The sequence below is a fragment of the Mandrillus leucophaeus genome, unplaced genomic scaffold, assembly GCF_000951045.1.
Source record: "Mandrillus leucophaeus isolate KB7577 unplaced genomic scaffold, Mleu.le_1.0 Scaffold863, whole genome shotgun sequence".
NCBI lineage: Eukaryota > Metazoa > Chordata > Mammalia > Primates > Cercopithecidae > Mandrillus > Mandrillus leucophaeus.
This window is the reverse complement of record NW_012109397.1, coordinates 396,956-420,574: the sequence shown is the minus strand read 5'-3', so window position 1 is coordinate 420,574 and position 23,619 is coordinate 396,956. Positions and strand designations below refer to the sequence as shown.

General features: G+C 39.7%; 1 protein-coding gene across 12 annotated transcripts in view; it reads left to right on the top strand.

Moving 5' to 3' along the window:
* The window catches only part of CACNB2 (calcium channel, voltage-dependent, beta 2 subunit), a 449,623-nt gene that overhangs the window by 409,247 nt on the left and 16,757 nt on the right, over window positions 1–23,619 (top strand). For 5 of the 12 annotated variants that reach the window (XM_011968887.1, XM_011968889.1, XM_011968895.1 and 2 more), the window contains 4 exons: window positions 5,372–5,448; window positions 13,224–13,357; window positions 17,351–17,431; window positions 17,924–17,982. In XM_011968887.1, the coding sequence (XP_011824277.1) occupies window positions 5,372–5,448; window positions 13,224–13,357; window positions 17,351–17,431; window positions 17,924–17,982 (351 nt within the window). Of the gene's footprint in view, window positions 1–5,371; window positions 5,449–13,223; window positions 13,358–13,498; window positions 13,519–13,969; window positions 14,032–17,350; window positions 17,432–17,923; window positions 17,983–23,619 lie in introns of all 12 variants that reach the window. The other 7 variants (XM_011968890.1, XM_011968896.1, XM_011968899.1 and 4 more) reach the window with 2 other exon arrangements.

Genomic DNA, 23,619 nt, shown 5'->3' with positions numbered 1-23,619 from the left:
CCTTTATTATGTATTAACAAGGAGGCTGGTGATATGGTTTATTGATAGCATCACAAATCTTGCATTTTCCTGCATTTAAAAAACTTCAATCCACCACCTGATTTTCATCCTATTTGGGGAAGTATCAAATTATTATCATTAATGAAAAGAGCTAAGGTCACAGAGTATTAAATCCAGGCTCCAGTGCTGAGAAAATTCTGAAACCTTAATCGTTTACTGAAAAATAGTCTGGCACAGAATAGCCGTGGTGACTAATCCCACTGTCTGTAGCTGCCTGGTATGGCTAGGAGATGTTTGGGAGATGACAGTCTCAGACATCATCAGGAAATGGCAGCTCTTGTCATCTGTTAGTTTCATTTTCACCTGAGAAACTCAATTTTCAGTTCTACCCACTGTTAAGCACTTAAAGAGAAGCAAAGTATGAAACAAGTTAAAACTGCCTGTGCAGATGGCAATTAGATGAGTTATGTAAGAAGCTGGGGCTGAATAATCCCTCCTAGGATTCGTGAGGTTGTCTGCCCCTCTCTAAAAGAATCGCTAGAAAGCCTTCTCATACACATACTGAATTTTACATGGAATCATATGCAGATGGGTCTAGGGATGCAGCATGCCTCTCCCTATGTGAAAGGATGGGACATGGGCAAGGCCTTTCTTAAATGTGAATCGCTGGATTTCTGTTTTCTCCATCTTACATCTTATTTGTTTATCTAAGATGCAAATCCCTTTGTCAGTGATAATACTTTAATGTTAGCAAGTATTTTTTTTCAAGCATCAGCAGATGAGTGAAACAGAATATGCTTTGTGGTTTGGAATACCCATCCTCATTAACTGGCTTTTTATAATTGTCAAGTTCATTTAGTTCAGATGGATTCCTCTGTGTTTTGAGACCTCCACCCCAGAACTGACTTTCATTAATTCCTGGGTTATTGAGAGTGCTCGGATGGTGAGATGCATTCAGTCAGATAAAAGTAGAGGCGTGCATAAAAAAGAACAAGATTGGCCAGGCGCAGTGGCTCATGCCTGTAATCCCAGAACTTTGGGAGGCTGAGGCAGACGGATCACCTGAGGTCAGGAGTTCAAGACCACCCTGGCCAACATGTTGAAACCCCATCTTTACTAAAAATACAAAAATTAGCCAGGTGTGGTGTTGGGCACCTGTAATCCCAGCTACTCAGGAGACTGGGGCAGGAGAATTACTTGAATTCGGGAGGTGGAGGTTGCAGTGAGCCCAGATCGTGCCATTGCACTCCAGCCTGGGCGACAGAGTGAGACTCCATCTCAAAAAAAAAAAAAACAAACAAGATCATGTCCTTTGCAGCAACCTGGATGGAGCTGGAGGCCATTATCCCAAGTGAACTAACACAGGAATAGAAAACCAAATACAGGGACCGGGCGCAGTGGCTCACACCTGTAATCCCAGCACTTTGGGAGGCTGAGGCGGGCGAATCACAAGGTTAAGAGATTGAGACCATCCTGGGCAACATGGTGAAACCCCATCTCTACTTAAAAAAAAAAAAAAATACAAAAATTAGCTGGGCATGGTGGCATGTGCCTGTAGTCCCAGCTACTTGAGAAGTTGAGGCAGGAGAATCGCTTGAACCCTGGAGGCGGAGGTTGAAGTGAGCCTAGATCGCGCCACTGCACTCCCGCCTGGCGACAGAGTGAGGCTCCATCTCAAAAAAACAAAAACAAACAAACAAAAAAAAACAAATACTGCATGTTCTCACTTGTAAGTGAGAACTAAACATTGAGAACATACGGACACCAGGAAGGGAACACTGGATACTGGGGACTACTTGAGGGTGGAGGATCGGGGGAGGGTGAGGATCAGAAAAACCACCTCCTGGTGTGTTATGTTCATTATCTGGGTGACAAAATAATCTGTACACCAAATCCCTGAGACATGCAATTTACCTGTGTAACAAACCTGGACATGTACCATTATTATCATTAGCAGCAGTAAATTATTCATTAGGCCAACGTATATATAATGCATATTTTATATGCAATATTAAATATTAAACTTTTGTTGAAAATGCATTTCTTAATGAGAAAAAAAAGTAGAGGCGTGTAGATAAATAACGTATCTGCATTTTGCCTGCAGGGTGTTCGAAGACCTGATAGTATTCTTTCAATTCTTAATGTTCCATTGGCCTTATTTTGTGTTTTCCTACCCTCTGTATTGAAAATGGTATCATAATACTAGTTAACAAAACCTTATGGCCAGGCGCGGTGGCTCATGCCTGTAAGCCCAGCACTTTGGGAGGCCAAAGCAGGTGGATCACTTGAGGCCAGGAGTTTGAGATCAGCCTGGCCAACATGGTGAAACCCCGTCTCTACTAAAAATACAAAAGTAGCTGGGCGTGGTGGTGCATGCCTGTAATCCCAGCTACTCAGGAGCCTGAGGTATGAAAATCACTTGAACTTGGAAGGCGGAGGTTGCAGTGAGCAGAGATCATGTTCCAACCTGGGCGACAGTGAAACTCCGTCTGAAAAAACAAACAAACAAAAAACCACCTTATATGGAAAAATGTTGTTGTAATAGGGTGTAAACATTGCTCTTATCAACTAGGTAGTATATAGTTTGTTGAGGTTTGAAGTTATCCCAGCTGGGGGACGTTTTGTTTTTAGTTAGGACAATTCAGCATTTTTCAGAATTTTCTTGTCAAATCACTTGAGAAAGGGGTTCCAAGATAAAATAAATTTAGGATAGCTCTAGGTAATAGAAAGTTACTTTAGGATTTTTCAGAGCCTTTTAATGTGATCATGTACACCGTGAATCTCTGTTGGAATGGGATTTTTTTTAAGTATTTACTAAAATTACTTTCTCATCAAAACTCCTCTGGTTGATGTCTTAGGAAGAGTGTTTTGTAGAATGCATTTTGGAAAATTTGGGATGGATTTTTGCAGAGGCAGACTTGTGTCTTTTTCTGCCTCTTCATACAGAAACTAAGAAATGAGAACAACTTCAAAGGGAGTAGAAATTTTTCCCAAAATTGTCAGAGAAGTGTAGTCTCCTGTGTCTCCCAAATGGGCTTCCCTAGGCTAACATTAATGCTCCACTCATCTTTATAAGGACCTGTGGGAGCAGTGGGTATTAGATCTTACAGGTCACAGATAAGAAAACAGGTTAAGAGAAGTTAGAGAACTTGACCAAGGTCGCAGAGCTAGTAAGCGTCAGAACCAAGATGGCAACCTGACCTCCATGCTGTATAGACTTCCATGCTGTACTGCAAATTGAGGAGCCAAGTCTTGCCAGGCACAGCAAGCCCAGGACAAATGGTTATTGCCATCTGTTACTATTTACTTTATTAGATATGTTGCTTTACTCTTGCATTTTTTTCCTTAGGATTCTGAGTAATCCATATTTGAGGGAATGTAACATCTCAGAACTTACTCCAGAGAACTAGGTTACCTTTTCTTACAGCCATATATCTTTTTCTTTGATTTTCTTCATTTTATTTTGTCTCAAGATTTTGCCTAAGTATATGAAAATACTTTTACTTGCTTTCACAGGTTTTTACATTTCTCTCCTTTTTTTTTTCTTTTTTTAAGTCTTGCTCTGTGCCCAGGCTTGAGTGCAGTGGTGCAATCTGGGCTCACTGCAACCTCCACTCCCGGGTTCAAGTGATTCTCCTGCCTCAGTCTCTCTCCTGCCTCTCTCTCTGTAGCTGGGACTACAGGCACGCGCCACCATGCCCAGCTAATTTTTGTATTTTTAGTAGATACAGGGTTTCACTGTGTTGGCCAGGCTGGTCTCAAACTCCTGACCTCAGGTGATCCACCCACCTCGGCCTCCCAGAGTGTTGGGATTACAGGCGTGAGCCACTGTGCCGGCCTCTCCTAACATTTTAAATGCACTTTTGTTTTGAGGACATAACCAGAATCTGGCAGTCTTTAAAAACTCTGATACAGAAATTATAAAAATTGACAGAACTCAATGGAAATGGAATTGGGGTACAATTCAAGAACTTGGCATTTTAATAGAATTAAAAGTTAGGGACAAATCTGCATCCTAGCCATTGTCACCGTTTGCAGTATTTGTCACAATTTTATATAACTCAAATAATATTTGGCTGTTACTAAAATTCAAAGGAAATATAAAACCCATGAACTTGAACTGAAATTAGACTTAATACTTTAGGGGAAAAAAAAAAAAAACTTCTGGGAAAAAAATGTTTTGGTCTTGGTAATAGGTCCTTGTATAACTGCCAGAAACTGCTTTTATAAATATCACTTGTCATTAATTTCACATACTGTCTGATGCCCTTACTAAATATATTTGAGTATCTCTTAACCTTAAACAGATATAGAGCCCTCTTGCTAATTGCCTAATAGTTTTTGATGTTTATGCATAAAAATGCTAGAACAGTAGCAATAACATTCAGCCTGTTACTGATACTTTAATAAAACTTTTATTTTCATATTAATATTTACATAAGCAAATATTGCCCTTTGATGCATAAATGCTGTAGCAAATTCTTTCAACTAGACCCTGGCTTGGCCATAATAATAAACATTAGGCAGTGAGATCATTTTGCCCAAATTTAAAATGTTCTTCTCATCTTCATCTGAGAGAGGGGTCATTCAGTAACATGTTATTTAGCATGCCAGTATGCTGGTGAAAAACACAAATGCTGTTGTTCTAATATTAACTCCAATGTTTCTGAGACACTGAAGTTTATCTTACATCAAACTTTCGAATTTGGTAGTTGTGAAATGTATGATGTTCAGATTATTCCTAAATTAACCAAGTTTCATTCTCCATGTGAGTCATGCTTGAGAAATATTCTGGGTACTATCTGATGACTACATCATATCATATTCTGTTTAGTCGTGTCTCTTCGTGTGTCTTTTAGTGGTTGGCAAGTTTTCATGTGGCTCTGTTGTTCTTTGATAGGTTGCTCATAAAAGCTTGTGTGCTTTCAGTCTTAGTATACTATTAATAAAATAAGCCTAAAACAGAGGAGTTGCAACCAAACAAGAAGGAAATATTAATCTTGGGTGTTAGCCTTAAGGTTCTATGCATCACCTCTGAGGGGCTCTAAAATAAAAAGCAAAATAAATCTGTGCTGTTTTGCTATCTGTGATCTGGGCAGATAACTTGAGGGCTGCAGAAATTACACTGGTTCTCTTCCATTCTCTCAGGGCCTTTTAAAATTAAACCTTCAATTTGAAATCACAGACCATCATGTGCCTATTTCAAGTACTCCAGGAATCTCCACTGGGAAATGTTGTTTTCTTCCTTAAATGAAAGATAAGTTTAAAGTTGAATAAAAACACAATGAATTATCATGTTTATTGAGTAATGTAAACATTTGAGGATCTGAAATAAGTGTCAGATTTAATAGAAATTTTTGCTTTACTCCAGTAAATCAGGAGGAAATTCATCATCCAGTTTGGGTGACATAGTACCTAGTTCCAGAAAATCAACACCTCCATCGTCTGGTAAGTAGGTGATAAATGCTAAATAATACATATTGCATTACATGCTTTCCCCAGTCCTATCCAGTTTTGTGAATTTACATATGCACTGAATCACTATGTTAACCCTACAGACATTAAAAGGAATCAGAAGTAAGCATGCCCTTTTGGAGTTACAAACAATATGGGGAAGTGTTTTTTCTGGCTGGAAAAAAAAGTATATCAAAGTATTTACTCTACATTGCTGTAGATGATCAAAGTGATTAATGTATATAACTTTTTAATTTTTTTTGAGACAGAGTCTCGCTCTGTTGCCCAGGCTGGAGTGCAGTGGCATGATCTCGGCTCACTGCACCTCTGCCTCCAGGGCTCAAGCGATCTTCCCACCTCCGCTTCCCAAGTAGCTGGAACTACAGGTGCACACCACCATGCCTGGCTAATTTTTGTATTTTTTGTAGAGACGGAGTTTCACCATGTTGCCCAGGCTGGTCTCAAACTCGTGAGTTCAAGCGATCCACCTGCTTCAGCCTCTCAAAGTGCTGGGTTTACAGGTGTGAGCTGCCGCACCCAGCCGTATTTAACCTTTAATCCCTAGTCCCTGTGACGGCGCTTGTCATGGGCAGTAAATGGGTGAATACTCGCCAACAACCATAGCACAATGTGAGATAGAATCTTAACATTAAATAGAAGGATAAAAGCTTTAGAAAGGTAAGGAACAGAGAGTAAATTGAAGATAGAGGATTGGCCTGCCATGGGCTCTTCCAGGGAAGTTCTGTGGAAGACACAGACAAGAAGTACAGAAAAAAGAGGAAAATGTTTGTGGGAAGAGCAACTACTGTTGTCTTTCCAAAGCGGTAGGTTCATCTTAATGGTTGCTGAATAAAATAAAGCACACCTACTTAAATTTCAATTTCAGATAAACAATAATTTGCTGGTTTAAGTACATATTGCATGGGGCATACTTACACTAAAAATGTATGGAACGTACTTATATTAAAACATTGTTTTAAATTCAGATTTAACTGCATTTATATTTGCTAAATCTGGGAACTCTCCTATTCTGTGTAGAACTTGGAATTCTATATACACAGGAGACCAATGATTTGAATTGCAAAAAAGGCACATGATCAGTATCTCAGTTTGCTAAGAGAATTGTACTTGGGAATCAGAGTAAGATTGTAAAGGTTGGCTACCAGGGCGTTTCAGCAAAATGATACAGTGTGTGATTTCTAGAAAGCTGGAAATGGGAAGAGATAAAAAACAGAGAGTTGCACAACTATGGAAAAATCAAGGAACTAGTCACACAGTGATGGAGGTGCTTCAAGGACAAGATTTCTCTGTTACTGATAATCAGCTTCATTCCTGAATGATGGTGGCCTCTAGAGACCAATCAAGGACTTCTTAGCAAAAACTACAGGATTTTTTTTTTTTTTTTTTAAGAGAAGGAGTCTGACTATGTTTCCTAGGCTGGTCTTGAAACTGCTGGGTTCAAGGGATCCTCTTCTTCAGCCTCCTAAACTGCTGGGATGACAGGCATGCGCCACCATGCCCAGCCATTTAGCAAACTAAGATACTGATCATGGGCTTTCTTTGCAATTCAAACCATTGGTCTCCTGTTTATTTGGAATTCCCAGTTCTACACAGTAATATAGGACTTTTTAAGTGAGCAAAATCTGAGCACAATAAATGAATTGCTTTAGGAAGCAAATTAATTCAAAACCTACCTACTTATAACTTGAAGCAAGCAATTCTAAGATGCTCAAAATTAAGTAAAATAGTATGCATGAAATGCAAATGAAAGCCCCTGTAGGTATTATGTGAAGCTTATACCTTCCCTTGATAATTAAGGAGCCCCTGAATCCACAGAGGAAGGGAGGCCTATCCTGCTCCTTCTCAGATGTGTGAAGTTGCAGGGATTCCTATATAAACCTTACACTCTTCTTATATATCTCAAAGACAATTTCGGTGATTTCTAGGGACTGCTACTAGGCTCCTAAAATGGAAAAAGACTATGTCACCTTGTGATAAAGCAGCAGTTCTGCCCGCAAATGTCAGCCTCACTTCTTTCTATATATCAGAAAAATTCTTCCATTCCCTCCAGCCATATTGTAGCCCTCCAGTGGTTTTGGCAACACAGATGCTCCTACACTTATGATAGAGATACACCTCAATAATCCCTTCATACATGGAAAATATCATAACTCAAAATGCACTTAACATGTGGACAGACCCAGTAAAAAGTCCTAAGTCAAACCATCGTAAAGTTCAGACGTTCCTTGACTTCTGATGAAGTTATGTCCTGAAAAATTCGTAATAAGCTTGCACAATCTTAAGTTGAACCATTGTACGTCAAGGACCGTCTGTATAATGAAAGGAGGTGCATGCATTTTGAAGAACAAGTTCATATACTTGTAAAATAACATTCCATTTTGTAGGCAGATGTTTGACATTACTAAAAGTAAAGTTCCATGAACAGTGCAATATTTAAAAAGGTGATTTAAATGTTCACCAAAGTTTTGTAGAGATACACCAACTTTCAAGTGTCTTTTCTGGTGACTGAGTCAATTGGAGCTATAACCAACTACAAAATGTATAATAAGCATATCAGGACTCTGAGATAATTTTTATATCAATAGCTCAACTGATTTAAAGGAAACCTTCAGAGAGCTCTAAAGAGAAGTTCTCCCAATCCACCTCCAGGCACAACTGCTCCAGCTATCAGTGTGGATGGGCCTGGAATGATCATTTTCATCTTGTTTCTAGAGGTCCTGTCTACTATTCCCCTCACCCATTGCCAGACCAAAGAATATAAGTATCTACCTAAAGTATATAGGTTTGGATGCTGTCAAGAACTTGGAAGATTTCCCACTTGACATCTGGGCAATGGTGTCATAGCCAGTTGCAGAACACGTACATCGCACCCACACACACATGCGTACATACGTCTCAACCCCAAGCTCTGCTTAACTTGACCCAAGCCTTTAAGACCAAAACTTAAATTTCAAAACAATGTGCTGGGTGCCATGGCTCACGCCTGTAATCCCAGCACTTTGGGAGGCTGAGGCAGGAGGATCACTTGAGCCCAGGACTTCAAGACCAGCCTGGACAATGTAGTGAGGCCCAGTTTCTTAAAAAAAAAAAAAAATTAGCTGGGTATGGTGGTGTGTGCCTGTAGTACCGGCTCCTTGGGAGGCTGAGGTAGGAGGTTCACTTGAGTATAGGAGGTTGAGGCTACAGTGAGCCATGATTATGTCACTGCACTCCAGCCTGGGCAACAGAGGGAGACCCTGTCTTAGATAGATAGATAAATAGATAGATACATAGATAGATAGATAGATAGATAGATAGATAGATAGATAGATAGATAGATAGATAGATGAAATGTTCCCAAGGCTTTCTATCACTAATAATAATAATATGCATGCTAGTGAGGAATGAGACTTTTCAAATATATGAAAGCAGTTCTTTCCAAGTAAATACTAATGTTTAAGTATGGAAATAGAAGTATGAAATTTAAAAAAGGTAACATCTCTCATAAAAAGGAGAACCATCCGAGTCTAATACAATGCATGTAGCCAGATTTGAAAATGCTTCTTAACTGTCTTGATAAGTTTCTATAGTATGTTTTGAAAGTGACCACATGTTTCAGAATTCTATATATTTCAGAATGAACTCAAGATGTTTTTAGACCTGAGTTAACCAAATGTCAGAACTAGTAAATTATAGAAAGTTCTCAATTTGGATTTCCAGTCCTCATGTCCAGATACAGGTAAATTTCAAACCTGACTCAGGCTATGTGTGTGGAAAGCCAAACACCTGGGCAATGTTGCAGCCAAAGATTTATGCATTTCCACCTTCTTCATTTTTTTTGAGATGGAGTCTCACTGTCACCCAGGCTGGAGTGCAGTGACACAATCTCAGCTCACTGCAACCTCCACCTCCCAGGTTCAAGTGATCCTCTCACCTCAGCATCCAAAGTAGCTGAGATTACAGGCACCAGCCACCACACCTGGCTAATTTTTGTATTGTTAGTAGAGACAGGGTTTTACCATGTTGGCCAGGTTGGTCTCGAACTCCCGACCTCAGGTGATCTGCCCACCTTGGCCTCCCAAACTGCTGGGATTACAGGCATGAGCCACCACGCCCAGCCTCACCCTTTCTTTAAAAAACAAAAATACACCTGATGATCACAGAAGGCTAGATTCAATGGACAAATCACAAAGTCCAACTCATGAATGTGACCATGCCAGGGTCCTGTAAATTCTGACATCTAATTGGTTATCTTCAATTTTAGAAAAGCCCTCAAAGGGTACTGTCCCTTGAATGTGGTCTTTATAAGCCCAATAAAAGATGAGAAAGATAAAACATATGGGAATTTACCACCAGAAAGGAAACTCTTGATTTTGGTTAACATGTATTGTAGGAATAATGAAATCCTGACCCAGATCTTGTCCTTCATATCCAGGAAAGCGCTAACAACATGCTGCTTGAGTTGAGATTCAAGGAAAACCATTCCTGAAGACTTTTCTGAGACTCTTTCCTGGCTTATGCCATTCCATAAGCCCCATAAGGAAACTTTCCTATATGAGCAAAGGATTAGCTATAGGATGGTATACAAGTCAGCACTGGTTAAACCCCTAGGTACATTTTATGTTTTCCCTACATACCACATGCTAAACCTTTTAGCACATCGGTATGCATAGATGGGGCAAAGAAGAAGACATACTACTTACTATGTTAAGTCTACCTATTTGGAATTAATTCAGTCCATTATTACCTTCTTTTGATAGAAAATCATACCTCCTGCATTATGCAAGCAATAGCTGATATTTGTAATAGTGTACAAACAGTGGCAGGTATTCACTCCATCACAGGTTTCCTACCTAATCAAATGAAAAGGAATAATAAGAGATCCTAGTTTTCAAACGGCTGGTATTTAATATCCATAACAACTTCAAAACCGAAAAATAATGTGATGCCTGTCAGATGATCTCCCATCCTTTGAAAAGGTTAGAACTGTTTTGAGCAGTTCAGCTTGTGTATCACAGGGAATGGTAGCTGTATTGTAACACCAAGCTGTCTGTTATTTCAAAGTGGTAATTTGTTCCTTCCTTCAATCTAAATGTACCGTGGTTTTTGTTAGAGAGCTAACATGTATAATGTGATGCTTTCCTGGGGTGAGTAAATTTTTTTTCTTCTCCTTGACTGATTCTTAATCATAGAATAATTTTCTAGCTAGCCCAGCTCTACGATGTCATCCTGAATCCTGACACCAAGGACATGACCCCATTCAGGATGTGAAGGGAACTGAAAGAGGGCACCCTGATTGAGAAGGGACTTCGCCTGGATGGGCAGTGTGGTATAGGAACGGTTACAGGCTCACTTTGGTGGGCAGTGTGGTATACAGAGGGTTATAGACTCACACAGGAGGAGTAGGTCTGAATCCTGACTGCCGAGTTTTTGCCAAGAACAAGTCCCTTAAATTTTGAGTTTTTTAATATTAAAAATAAGAGCATTGAAGTTGATCTTTAAAGTATTTCCATCTCTGATTCTGCAGTTGATAAAATTCTGTAGCTATTACGGTTGCACGTGGAAGCATTTTGTAAAATTTGAAGTGAGATTATGCATCTTTTTTTCTTGTAACACTTTTTAAGTACTGTATTTTCAGGTGGAACAATGGGAAAAGTAAAAGCATGTCAAGCAACAAAGCTAAACCCTTCATTTTACAGATGAGGAAACCAGTGGCATATCCTCCTGGGTCCTCGTGCCCTTTCACTCTGCCTCTTTTGTTAAACCCAGTGGCTTTGCATAAGTCACCAGAAGTCTTCCAGTGTCATTTTATTAGACTGATTTCATTCAGATATCTTGGGTCCCAGTGTTTTCCCATTAGTCTTAATCAGCCTAAAATCTTTTTAATCCTGTCCTTCCTGGAGCCCTCCCTGAATCACTGGCCTTGTGTATGACTCCTTTGCATTGACTGGATTGAGAATTTTCCATTCTCTCTTTCTCTCAAATGTCTGTTGCAATTTTAGTGAAACTTTTCACACTGTCCTTAATTTTACACAAAATCTGCAAAAAGAAAAATCTTTTTTTGCACATTGTATTGTTGGTGCAAATGTAACTGCGGTTTTGGACCATGGATTTTGAATCATAACTAGGCTCAAATACATCTTTATTAATCAAAATAGGAACCATTACAATCAACACATTTTTGCCAATGAGAAATAAGTTTGTTTATTCCTGTAGCATAAAATTCCATGCTTTGGGATTCGGTAAACTCTCGAAAGCATTTTCTGCATCCTGCTGGTTGTGGAAGCATTTTCTCTGCAAAAAGTTATTGAGATGCTTGAAGAAGTGGCAGTCGGTTGGCGAGAGGTCAGGTGAATATGGCGGGTGAGGCAAACCTTCGTAGCCCAATTCATTCAACTTTTGAAGTGCTGGTTGTGCAACGTGCAGTTGGGAGTTGTCATGGAGAAGAATTGGGCCCTTTCTGTTGACCAATGCCGGCTACAGGCGTTCTAGTTTTCGGTGCATCTCATCCATCTGCTGAGCGTGCTTCTCAGATGTAATGTTTTCGCTGGGATTCGGAAAGCTAGAGTGGATCAGACTGGCAGCACACCACCAAACAGTGACCATGACCTTTCTTTTTTTTGGTGCAAGTTTGGCTTTGGGAAGTGCTTTGGAGCTTCTCAGTCCAACAGCTGAGCTGGTTGTCACTGGTTGTCATATAAAATCCAATTTTCGTCGCCTGTCACAATCTGATTGAGAAATGGTTCATTGTTGTTGCATAAAATAAGAGAAGATGACTCTTCCAAACAACAATTTTTTTTTGCTCAGCTCATGAGGCACCCACTTATCGAGTTTTTTCACCCTTCTAATTTGCTTCAAATGCAGAATGACCATAGAATGGTCAATGTTGAATTCTTCAGCAACTTCTCGTGCAGTTGTAAGAGAATCAGCTTTGATGATTGCTCTCGAGTAGTCGTTGTCAACTTCCAATGGTCAGCCACTCTGCTCCTCATCTTCAAGGCTCTCTTCTCCTTTGCAAAGCTTCTTGAACCACCACTGCACTGTACGTTCATTAGCAGCTCCTGGGCCAAATGCATTGTTGATATTGCAAGCTGTCTCCACTGCTTTACGACCCATTTTGAACTAAAATAAGAAAGTCACTCAAATTCGCTTTTTGTCTGACATCATTTCCATAGTCTAAAATACACATTAACAGCAAGTAATAAGTCATTAGCAAAAAATGCATAACACGAGAAATGCCCATTAAAATTATGTATACCATAACCACATTTATTTAAGAATGTATTCCAATATCAAATGGCAAATTCCAACAATGCAAAAACCGCAGTTACTTTTGCATTCACCTATAATAAAGGTTTTCAAACTAGTTACTTGTTATCTCAAAGCTGGTTTAAGATATTGTAAGATCTGAAGTCAAATGTTCTGTACTGCACTTTTATATAGTTGATACAGAGAATATCAACATTATATTTGAAACTACAGATTTAAAATGTTTCTCTGAAAATATTCAAGAGATCTAGCATGAAACTGATTCTTTCAAGCAAACAGGTTATAAGGGTATCTTTCAGTTTCATTAGATTTGATTACCTTGCATTCTTAACGTGCTTTACCTTTAAATTTTATTTTCTTTGCATACTGTGTTGAGTATTCATGATAGTTTTTTTTTTTTTTTTACTATGGTTACTTTTATTTGCTTTCATTTTATTTTCTTTATAACCTATTTTTCCTCTCCTGTCCACCTGATTTTTGAACTGTTTGTCTGTATATAGCTGTAGACATAGATGCTACTGGCTTAGATGCAGAAGAAAATGATATTCCAGCAAACCACCGCTCCCCTAAACCCAGTGCAAACAGTGTAACGTCACCCCACTCCAAAGAGAAACGAATGCCCTTCTTTAAGAAGGTAACATTAACTTCCAAGCTCCCATTGTCCACCTGCTCAACTGCACTGCGTCACATTTCTAGTCCTGTTGACTGTCTGCGTCCTTTGACAAGCCAATAACGTGCATGCTCTGTTATTTGTTTCTTTTCCACGCTGCTGTAGCTAAGCAGAAGCAGAAATCGGTAAGTTTACATTGACATAAGCTGTGTTTATCCTGCCACTGGCATCATTAGCATTAATTCCCACAGTTGTATTAAATACAATCATTTCTGTCCCAAGCAAAGAACTTATCAACAGCTAATTGAGTTCATGCATTTCAAACCAACTAAATTCAGGGAGTGACCTGTTAAAACACTATTACAGTACTTATCCTTTTTGATGGAATAATATCTACCACCAAGGGAATTTGTTTCAACATTCAAGGATGTCAAACACTGACAGCTCCATATAATGCACCTAAACTGTGCATGCTTATTCTGTCTGTCTCTTTCTTTTATCCAGAAATTTAACTTATGATCAAACATATTAAAGCAGTTATTAAACTCTGACTTATGATATCCAGATACATAGCTTGTACTAAACAAAAGTATTCAAGTTTTAATTTAGTCAGTATTTACACTTCTAATCCACTAGGTGCAAAATCTGCAGATGAACAAGACCAGTGGAAAACTGCAGGCTTGTTTTGGCGGTTTACTGTGAGTTTTTCCTATTGTCATATATAAATATTCTCCCGATGTTCTTGCCTTCTCCATCAGTCAGATTTTAGCATCTCACCCATTGGACAGTGCAGCCGGTGGTCACGCGTAGAGCCTTTGCCATTGGCCATCCAAGATGCTACACAGTGAGGCTCCTTGTCCCCTACATGGAAACTATAGGGTATTTCTGAGCTCTCGTTACTTCAGACAAAGCCTGTTTCCTCTTACCTATTTTGTAGCTTCATAGCATTATTTTTTAAGGACCACTACCCTCCCCCCAAATTTCCCTTTTATTTCCCTCTTTGACCCATCAGTTTCTACAGCTACCATGCTGTCTTTTAGAGTCATACTAATGTCGCCAAGTCTGGCAAAACCGTGGATATATTCTCACACGCAGATGTGATGTCAAGTCTGTCCATCCTCTGCCCTCAAACTCTCCACATAATGAACACTTTTCCTCTGCAAACAAGTATTTTGGTTTGTGGAGGAACTCTAAAGTCATTAATGAGGTGTCAGATAGTGAACTGTAAAGTTGGCTTTTTTGAATCAGCTATGACTACTTTAACAAGGGAAAACTTCAGCACTCCAGGCAAAATTTGCAACACTTGGAAATTTGCATTAACACAGAAGCCTCAGCTTGATGTTCATCCACAACAGTGGGCCCATCTCTCAGGTCTGATCTTCTTGTTATAGCTAAAGCTTGCAGCCAAGTGACTAACAGTGTCCATCATTCAGAAGCTTAGAAAATTGGCATCGCTAAGACATTCTGGACTTGACAGAGCAGGAATGTGAACTAAAACCATGTTTGTCAAGATAGGTTTTTGAAGTTTGCTTACCTTTAAATTCTAAAACTTTAAAAATGTTTATCACAATTTTTTTCAATAATTTGAGCAGGCAGGGCGCAATGGCTCACACCTGTAATCTCAGCACTTTGGGTGACTGAGGCAGGTGAATTACCTGTGGTCAGGAGTTTGAGACCAGCCTGGCCAACACGGTGAAACCCCGTCTCTGCTAAAAATACAAAAAATTAGCCTGGTATGGTGGCGGGCACCTGTAATCCCAGCTACTTGGGAGGATGAGGCAGAAGAATTGCTTGAACCTGGAAGGTGGAGATTACAGTGAGCCGAGATCGTGCCACTGCATTCCAGCCTGGGCAACAGAGCTAGACAACTCTGTCTCCCCCTCCCCCCCACAAAAAAGTCAGCTAAATAGGGTTAACAGGAAAGAGTAGATAAAAATGATGGTGTCATTCTTCACAGGGCACAACGCACCAATATTCCATCAAATAAGGTAATTTCTGTAGCTACCCTATTGATTAAGAAGCTGATTGATTACCAGCAATGGGTGATCCTTTGCTAGCTGGAAGTTATAGATCGAAGGAACCAAAGACCTATCAAACACTGGGCCACTTCAGAATTAAAGTCTTGAGATAAAATTTCTTGGTAGCTGTTACTAAAATGCAGGACATTTACATTCCTAATCTCAACGGTGGAAAAGGTGTTCTTACACCGCATAGTTATAAGGACTTGGCTTCTAAACATTTTCAGTATGGTCCCAGGTGGTAGACATGAAATAATTTAAGAAATATGCTTATGATGCCTTCGGCACTGGTATTCATTCTTCTTATGTTATTAATAATGTGGTTAAAATCAATGTAGAATTCAAAAGCAAAACAATGGCCTAAGATTCAATGAGAAGATTGTTTTCTGTGTTTTAGGTTGCTTTTAGAGTGATGCTTGTGTGGTATATGTGTGCTGTCACTATATTATGTTCGTCTTGTTTTTTTTTTTCTGTTCAAAACTGTATTCTACCTTGATTATGTCAATTAAAATGAATTCTGAATGCTAGATGAAATTTTAGGCAGTGAAATTTGACAGCATAGTCATGGTAATATTTTTTTCCCCTCTGATTATATCGTCTATGACTACGGGTGATATCTCAGATGGAAGCTTTTGAATTTGAAATGCTTTTTAATAGCCCCCTGAGGCAATGTGAATTCAAATGAAGCCAGAAAAGTTTGTAATGGGCAATTTTAAGCAACAATAAAATGTTCTTGAGTGATGGGCAGATGGAAAAATGACATTCATATTTGCACATCAGTGTATTGATTTCTTAAAATCGTTTACAGAACATTTTTCTGTTGGTGTGTGTCATTCTCAAGTTATATTTTTTGACACTCCTTAGCCAGGAAGATTCATATAGCAATGATTTGCTTATCCCTGTGTCTAAGGGCATATTGCTCTTCTGCATTCTTTTTAAAAAAGTCATCTTTGGGTCAATTTAATATTTTATGCTATCAAAAGAGTTAATTTTAATATAAACCAATTAGCTGTTACTTAATTTTTGAAAGATGTTATTTAACCATTTTATTTGAAGCAATTAACCTGAAAAGTGTTGATAGTTTTAGAAATTGCTACAAAATTTAGCTTCTCCCCTCTTATTAAAAAGAAATTACTGCAGAAAGACATGATCTGTTATCTAACAGAAACACTACTTTTGAGAATCTCAAAACTACTTTTGAGAATCATATTAGATACGCACATTGATAATGAACCTTTTGAGACCACTATAGCATGGTTGAATATATTATTATACATTAATCACCTACCCTCGAAGACACATAAACCTTACCTTTGAAGTACCAAGGTATAGAAACCAAAAAATCCAAAAGCATTGATCTCTAAGCTGTGAGCAGGGATCATGATTACTGTTTACTAGAATAAGCATGCATGCTCATTTACACTCTTGCAATAAAATAGAATTTTGACAGTAGTGAGAGTTACAATATTTTGAGAGTAGGTAAAAAGTATTGGTAGTGAGAGTTACAATATTTTGAAATTAGGTTTTACACAGGTAAGACAAACACGTAAGATGCAAAGGTAATGAAATCTTTCTTTCCTCTGTAATTAACCATATTAGGTCTAATCACTACAACTCTTTAGAAAATTCAAATGCAGCCAAAAAGCAATATTAACTTCTAGTCAAGCCTAAAGCACCTATCTTGCATGAGGCATGTTTCTCTTTGTTCTATCAACTAGTTTTTGTTCAAAAGCAGCATCTCTTGCTTTAGGAACAAATAGGTCTGTAGCATTTCTTGAGATGAGCAAGAAAACTGTAGACAACATTAACTTGAAACTTTAGGAAAATGAACCCACCAATCTTCGATTGGGTGTATGTAGAAAAGAGACAAGTGGGGGAAAAAAAAATGTCTGGAAAGCCAGTGCCTCATATTACAGAGTTCAGAAAGAGTACCTTATACATAAAATATTTATGTTCCACCTGCCTGTGAAACGTCTTAAAGCCTCTCCTCTCTCTGCAGACAGAGCACACTCCTCCATATGATGTGGTACCTTCCATGCGACCAGTGGTCCTAGTAGGCCCTTCTCTGAAGGGCTATGAGGTGGGTAGCAGCCTTCAACAGAAGCTTGACTGTTGCATGCTTAACTTCTTTGTGATGCTGCCTCCTACTCCTGACCCTCTCTCTGAATTTTACAGCTTAAGGAGCCAACTTTAGAGCTTAGAGAGCTCATAGCAGCAAAGCATGTTGTTCTGCAAGCTGTGGAATACACTGCTTCGTCCTTTTTCTGTTTTGTTTACCTGGCTGTTGCTTTGAAGATTTCTGCTAGCTGCAATGTACTCAGTCCAGAAAATAGTGTCAAATGGAGACCGATTGAAACCACTTGCAGTCTTGTCCCTAAAATATCATGATAAGTTCAGTTTAATTGTCATTGCATCAGAACTCAGAAGCAGAAAAATGCGGCAACCTCATATTGCCACTCTTTCCAAATGCAAAGCTCAGGTTTTCAAGTGTTCCTAAGAGAAGTAAAATTATTTTATCATCATTAGTAATTTTTTTTGGTCGTATCTTAATTTATTCCTTGCTCAATTGCAGGTCACAGATATGATGCAAAAAGCGCTGTTTGATTTTTTAAAACACAGATTTGAAGGGCGGTGAGTATTTCAGCATACTGGGTTTTGTGGATTTTGTCTTAAAGATAGCAAAACCCTGGTGGGACAGGCATGTGATTCCAAGAGAAAACAGCCCTCTGATGTCTATACAATGACAGGAAATAAGTTTCACTCAATTTAATCTGATTCAATCAATATTTATCATATTTGCTTTGTACATCCTTAACCCTTGATGTCTAGTTCCTGTACCTGCATCCATAAGCAGACCTTGGGCAGGACACCACTGGCCGGTCTCATCCTCAATTCATGGTCAACTGGCCCTCTATTGCTGCCCAGGGATTGCACTAAATATCCCTTTTCCATTCAATTTTCCACTCTTCTAAAAGACTTCTGTGTCATCTCCCCTTCCTTAAAGCTCTGCTAACCCCTTCTCATCTCACGATCCCCCAGTGAACTTACCTCCCTGTGTCATTGAGAAAATAAAGGCAAATGGAGGAGAACATCCAGGCATTTCCACAACTCTGCCTGTGGAGTTGCATGTTTGCCTGGGTGCTCTGCTTTATCTCCAATGACTATGTTCCCAGCAAGGGCCAATCCACCATGTGGGTACTGGATCTCATTCCCCATCCCTGCTCTGCTAGAAGTATCCATATACAGCCGTAATCATCCTTTGCTCTCTTCTCATCAGTATTTCCTGTTCTAATGGAAACTCCATCACCATGTAAAAATGTTACTTCCTCTCACATTCGACCTCATATTGCTCTAGGTGTGTCATTTTTTTTTTTCTTTTCTTTACAGGAAGATTCCTTGAAAGAATTGAGTGTACTGGCTTTCCTTCCACTTTCTTCAGCCTACCCCAGTTATGTTTTCACCCACACCACTCAGCTAAACTGGTCAAGATCACCCACGACCTTCACATTGCTAAATCCAGGGATAAATTTTCAGCCAGAATCTTACTTGACCATGAACAATAGTTGACATGGTGGATTATTCCATCCTCTTTGAAATACTTTGTTTGGTTTCTGGAACCACACTTTTCTGGTTTTCCTTCTGTCACACTGACTACTCCTTTCTCTGCTTTGCTGGTACTTCCTCATCAACTGGAAATCTTGGACAGCCCAGGGCTAAATTCTTTGATGTCTTTTATCTACATTCCTTTAGTGATTTCATTCAGCATCAGATTTTTAAATTCCATTCCTTTGCCAGTCTTTCCTCTAAATTCTAGACCCATGTATACAATTGCCTATTCATTATCACTACTAAGATGTCTAATGGACTTTTCAAACTTAACCTCCCCTAAAACCTACTCCTCCTATGGTCTTCCCTATCTCAATTAATGGCTTATCTTTCAGTCCCGAGACCCTTCAGCCCAGATCATTATCCTTGACTATTCTTTCTGTTGTATTTCACATGCAAATGGTGTTGTCTGTATCTTCAAAATATATTCAGAATCGAAGCCCTTCTCACACATCCTCTGCCACCATTTTGGTCTGAGACATCTTCATCTCTTCCCTGGATCGTTGCAACAGCCTCCCGCCTCATCTCCTTGCTTCTGTGGTTGTTTCCTTAAAGACTGTGCTCAGGTCAGCTGCTGCATGACCCTGTTAAGATGTGAGCTAGTGCTCACCACTCCTTTACTCAAAACCATCCAATGACTTCTTTTTTTCTGAGTAGAAACCAAAGTCCTACAGTGGCCTATCTGACCTCCTATGGTCTATTCTTCCACACAACCGTACCTAGACTTTCTCTTGCTGCTCTTCCCTCGCTCATTCTCACCCTGCCGTACTTACTCCGTTGCTGTTCTATGAGTGTTCCAGACAGATTACACAATCACCTCGGGGCCTTGGCACTTTGCGGTTCCTTTTGCAGGAACACTTTTCCCTCAGATATTCTTCTTGGTATAAGTGCATACACGTATGCACACATGCACACGTTCATTCTGTGTCTCTCCTTTCCCTGACTTTGTTTTCTAGTGCTCTTTTATGTATTTCCAGTACTATTTTTGTTTATTGTCATTCTCCCATAACTAGACGATAAACTCTATGAGGGCAGGGTTTGAGAATGTTTTGTGAACTGTTGTGTTCTCAGTGCCTGGAGCAGTACTCAACATGAGCAGTGGCCAGATGAATTTTGAATGAATGTCTGCTGCGTACTCTCTGCTAGAGAAATGCAGAGATGGTGAAGCCAGTCTCTCCCTATGAAGAGCTCTCATGGAAACCATAAATTGAAACCTGTAGCAGTAACACTGAATATAAGTAAAAGGGCAACCTGGTATATGCATGCATAAGGTACAGGTAGCATAAAGGGAGGTGTAATTAACACCAACTTAAGGACATCCACATCCTGGAAGAGTTTTTAAATGGTGCCTAAGATTTGACCAAATGGATTACAGGGGAGAGAAGGGTATGTTCAGCAGATGGTATATAGTGTGTGAAGGTTTTGAGGTATGACACAGCATTATGTGTAAGGCAACTCACACCCAGATCTTAAGGACCTGGGCAAGATGTGACCGTTAACAAACCCAAGGGTTATATCTAGTGTGTCACGCCAATGGGCTTGGACTTAATCCTTTCTCTCTCCTCCTCCTCCCCCGTCACTATTCAACTTGCCTCAGTAAATATTTATTGAGTATATTCTGTGTGCCAGGCATTGTGAGGAGCAAAAATAGACAAGGGCCTTGGCTTTGTGAAGCTTAAAGTCTATTGAAAGTCAGTCTTGAATCAAATAATTGATGGGTGCCATCATTGAATGTTAAGCCAGCTCCTGAAGCATCAAAGACATGACTAGAGTCCAAAATGGAAACCTCAAAGTTTAAGAGTAGCTTATTACAGGGGACCTGGAACATACAGGCTAGTGTATATTTCTGTATTTTTAACCAGATAAATGCAGTGCTTCTCTTCTCCACATTCCTTTCCTCCTCCCATCCTAACAATGCAACTACAATAGATCAGGACTCCCCAACCCCTGGGTCACGGATCAGTACTGGTCCATGGCCTGTTAGGGGCCACACTGCAGGGGGTGAGTGGCAGGGGAGTGAGCAAAGCTTCATCTGTATTTACAGCCACTCCTCATCACTCACACATTACTGCCTGAGCTCAGCCTCTTGTCAGATCATCAGCGGCATCGGATTCTCATAGGAGCACAAACTGTACTGTGAACTGTGCATACGAAGGATCTAGGTTACACGCTCCTTAGCAGAGTCTAATGTCTGGTGTTCTTTCACGGTCTCCCATCAACCTCAGAAGGGACCATCTAGTTGCAGGAAAACAAGCTCAGGCTCCCACTGATTCTACATTAGGGTGAGTTGTAGAATCATGTCATTATCTATTCCGATGTAATAATAATAGAAAGAAAGTGCACAATAAATGTAATGTGCTTGAATCATCCCAAAACCATCTCCCCACTCCTACTGAACCGGTCCATGGAAAAATTCTTTCATGAAACTGGCCCCTGGTGCCAAAATGGTTGGGGACCGCTGCAGTAGCTAGTATTTGTTGGTTTCAGGATTCTTTTACATTTCTTAGTATAGTACTTTCTTTCTAGACCACACCTACTACTACAACCATTTCTAATTTATATTGACTTTTGGCAGGGGAGGCAAGGGCAGGAGGGAAACTTTTGTAGGAGGACAAGTATTGTTAGTAAGGGACCAAGCAGGCTGGGCACGGTGGCTCACGCCTGTAATCCCAGCACTTTGGGAGGTGGGTGGATCACGAGGTCAGGTGTTCAAGACCAGCTTGGCCAACATGGTGAAACCCTGTCTCTACTAAAAATACAAAAATTAGCTGGGTGCGTTGGTGGGTGACTGTAGTCCCAGCTACTTGGGAGGCTGAGGCAGGAGAATTGCTTGAATCCGGGAGGCGGACGTTGCAGTGAGCCGAGATCATGCCACTGCACTCCAGCCTGGGCAACGGAGTGAGACTCTGTCTCAAAAACCAAAAACAAAACACAACAACAACAAAAAAAGTGATCAGGCAAAGAACTGAAAGGAGAGAATGAGGAAAACAAAAACTATTATAAGTTTCAAGGTATGAAAAGGCTTTATAATCAAGGACTTCATAACCAAATATTCCTAATTAGATTTTAAAATTTTCCATATCTTTAAGAAATATTTTTTCAGTTTGTGCCAGGAAAATAGAACCTTTAGCTTGGACCAAGGCTACCAGACACTGGCCAAGTATAAAAGGTGTATCTCTAATCTGCTCCATTTAGCTTTTGTTTCTTTATCCTTGGCTCTGTCATTTATCACAATTTGGAATTGTCAACATGAGCCTGAACACTAAAAAAATTCTGCTAACAAAGGCATTGTGTTTTCCATGCCTGAGTCAACCCACTGCCCTTTCCTAAATGCCAAAGATGGGGAAATGGGATGGAATTTCCTGGATTACAACTTGTACTTAAACCTGAGTAAGTTTTGAACTTGGAAGACACATTCTAGCCAGAGAGGGTGGATTTTGGACCCATGTTCAAGTGTATCAACCACCTAGATTGGTTTTATTTAAGAAACAGATGAACAAAATACCTTAAAGTATCTGTTTTTTTCTAGCCAGAAGTAATTTCCGTATGGTTTAATAGACTTGTCTTGGCTCATCTTGACTTATAGAGGCTGGGGTTCAATATTCTAGCCCTGTTGTCCCCAGTTAACAGTCCTCAAGAGGAGGAAACAAGTCCATAAGGCAGACTTGAAAAGCCATGTACAAATTTAACATTTTTACCCATGGCAAGACATCTAGAGTAACTGAATTATTGACTGTCTGTGCTTTTAGCAAGGCAAGACAGCAACAGAGGATGAAAATTCATCAAAAGCATCAGGTGTGTATGCACACATGACATTTTAAAAGAGAAAAATGAATTATTCCTTAATCATCTATTAAATAAGCTAAATTTATTTTATTTTTTTTAAAGTTTAAGCCCAAGAGGAGAAAATATGAAAGGAAATGTTAGTTATGCAAAAGGTTCTAGGTAGTCAAGAATTCCTTTTCTTTTCTGAAACCCACTTATATTCATTTGCAGAAGCCCTGGGGGCTTGTGAGAATCACATTCTGGTTAAGTAGTGTCAGTGTGTCAGATCAAAGAAGAAATAAATCCTCCTCCTCCTCCTGTTGTGTGTAATAAAGTAGCCCATTTAAAACTGGATTCACAGTAACCAACTGTGTCATGTAAACAAAGCAATCTTCAGATTCACCTTGTAGGATGGTGACAGGTAAATTAACAAGGAAATTGAGAACAAGAAGGAAAGCTACTTGAGATAAAGTCAAGTTTTTTTTTGTTTTTTCTTCAGTGACTTTCAAAACATCAGCAATCAGCCCTGAAGTGTTTGGAATACATACTGAATTGCTATAGGGATAAATATACCATTGCCAGAATCTTCTGCAGTACACTGTTACTAGAAATCAATCATCCCAGGGCTGGGCGCAATGGCTCTCACCTGTAATCCCAGCACTTTGGGAGGCTGAGGCAGGCAGATCACTTGAGGCCAGGAGTTTGAGACCAGCCTGGCCAACATGGTGAAACCTGTCTCTACTAAAAGTACAAAAATTAGCTGGGTGCAGTGGTAGGCACCTATAATCCCAGCTACTCAGGAGGCTGAGGCAGGGGAATCGCCTGAACCCAGGAGGCGGAGGTTGCACTGAGCCAAGGTTGTGCCACTGTACTGTAGCCTGGGTGACAGAGCGAGAC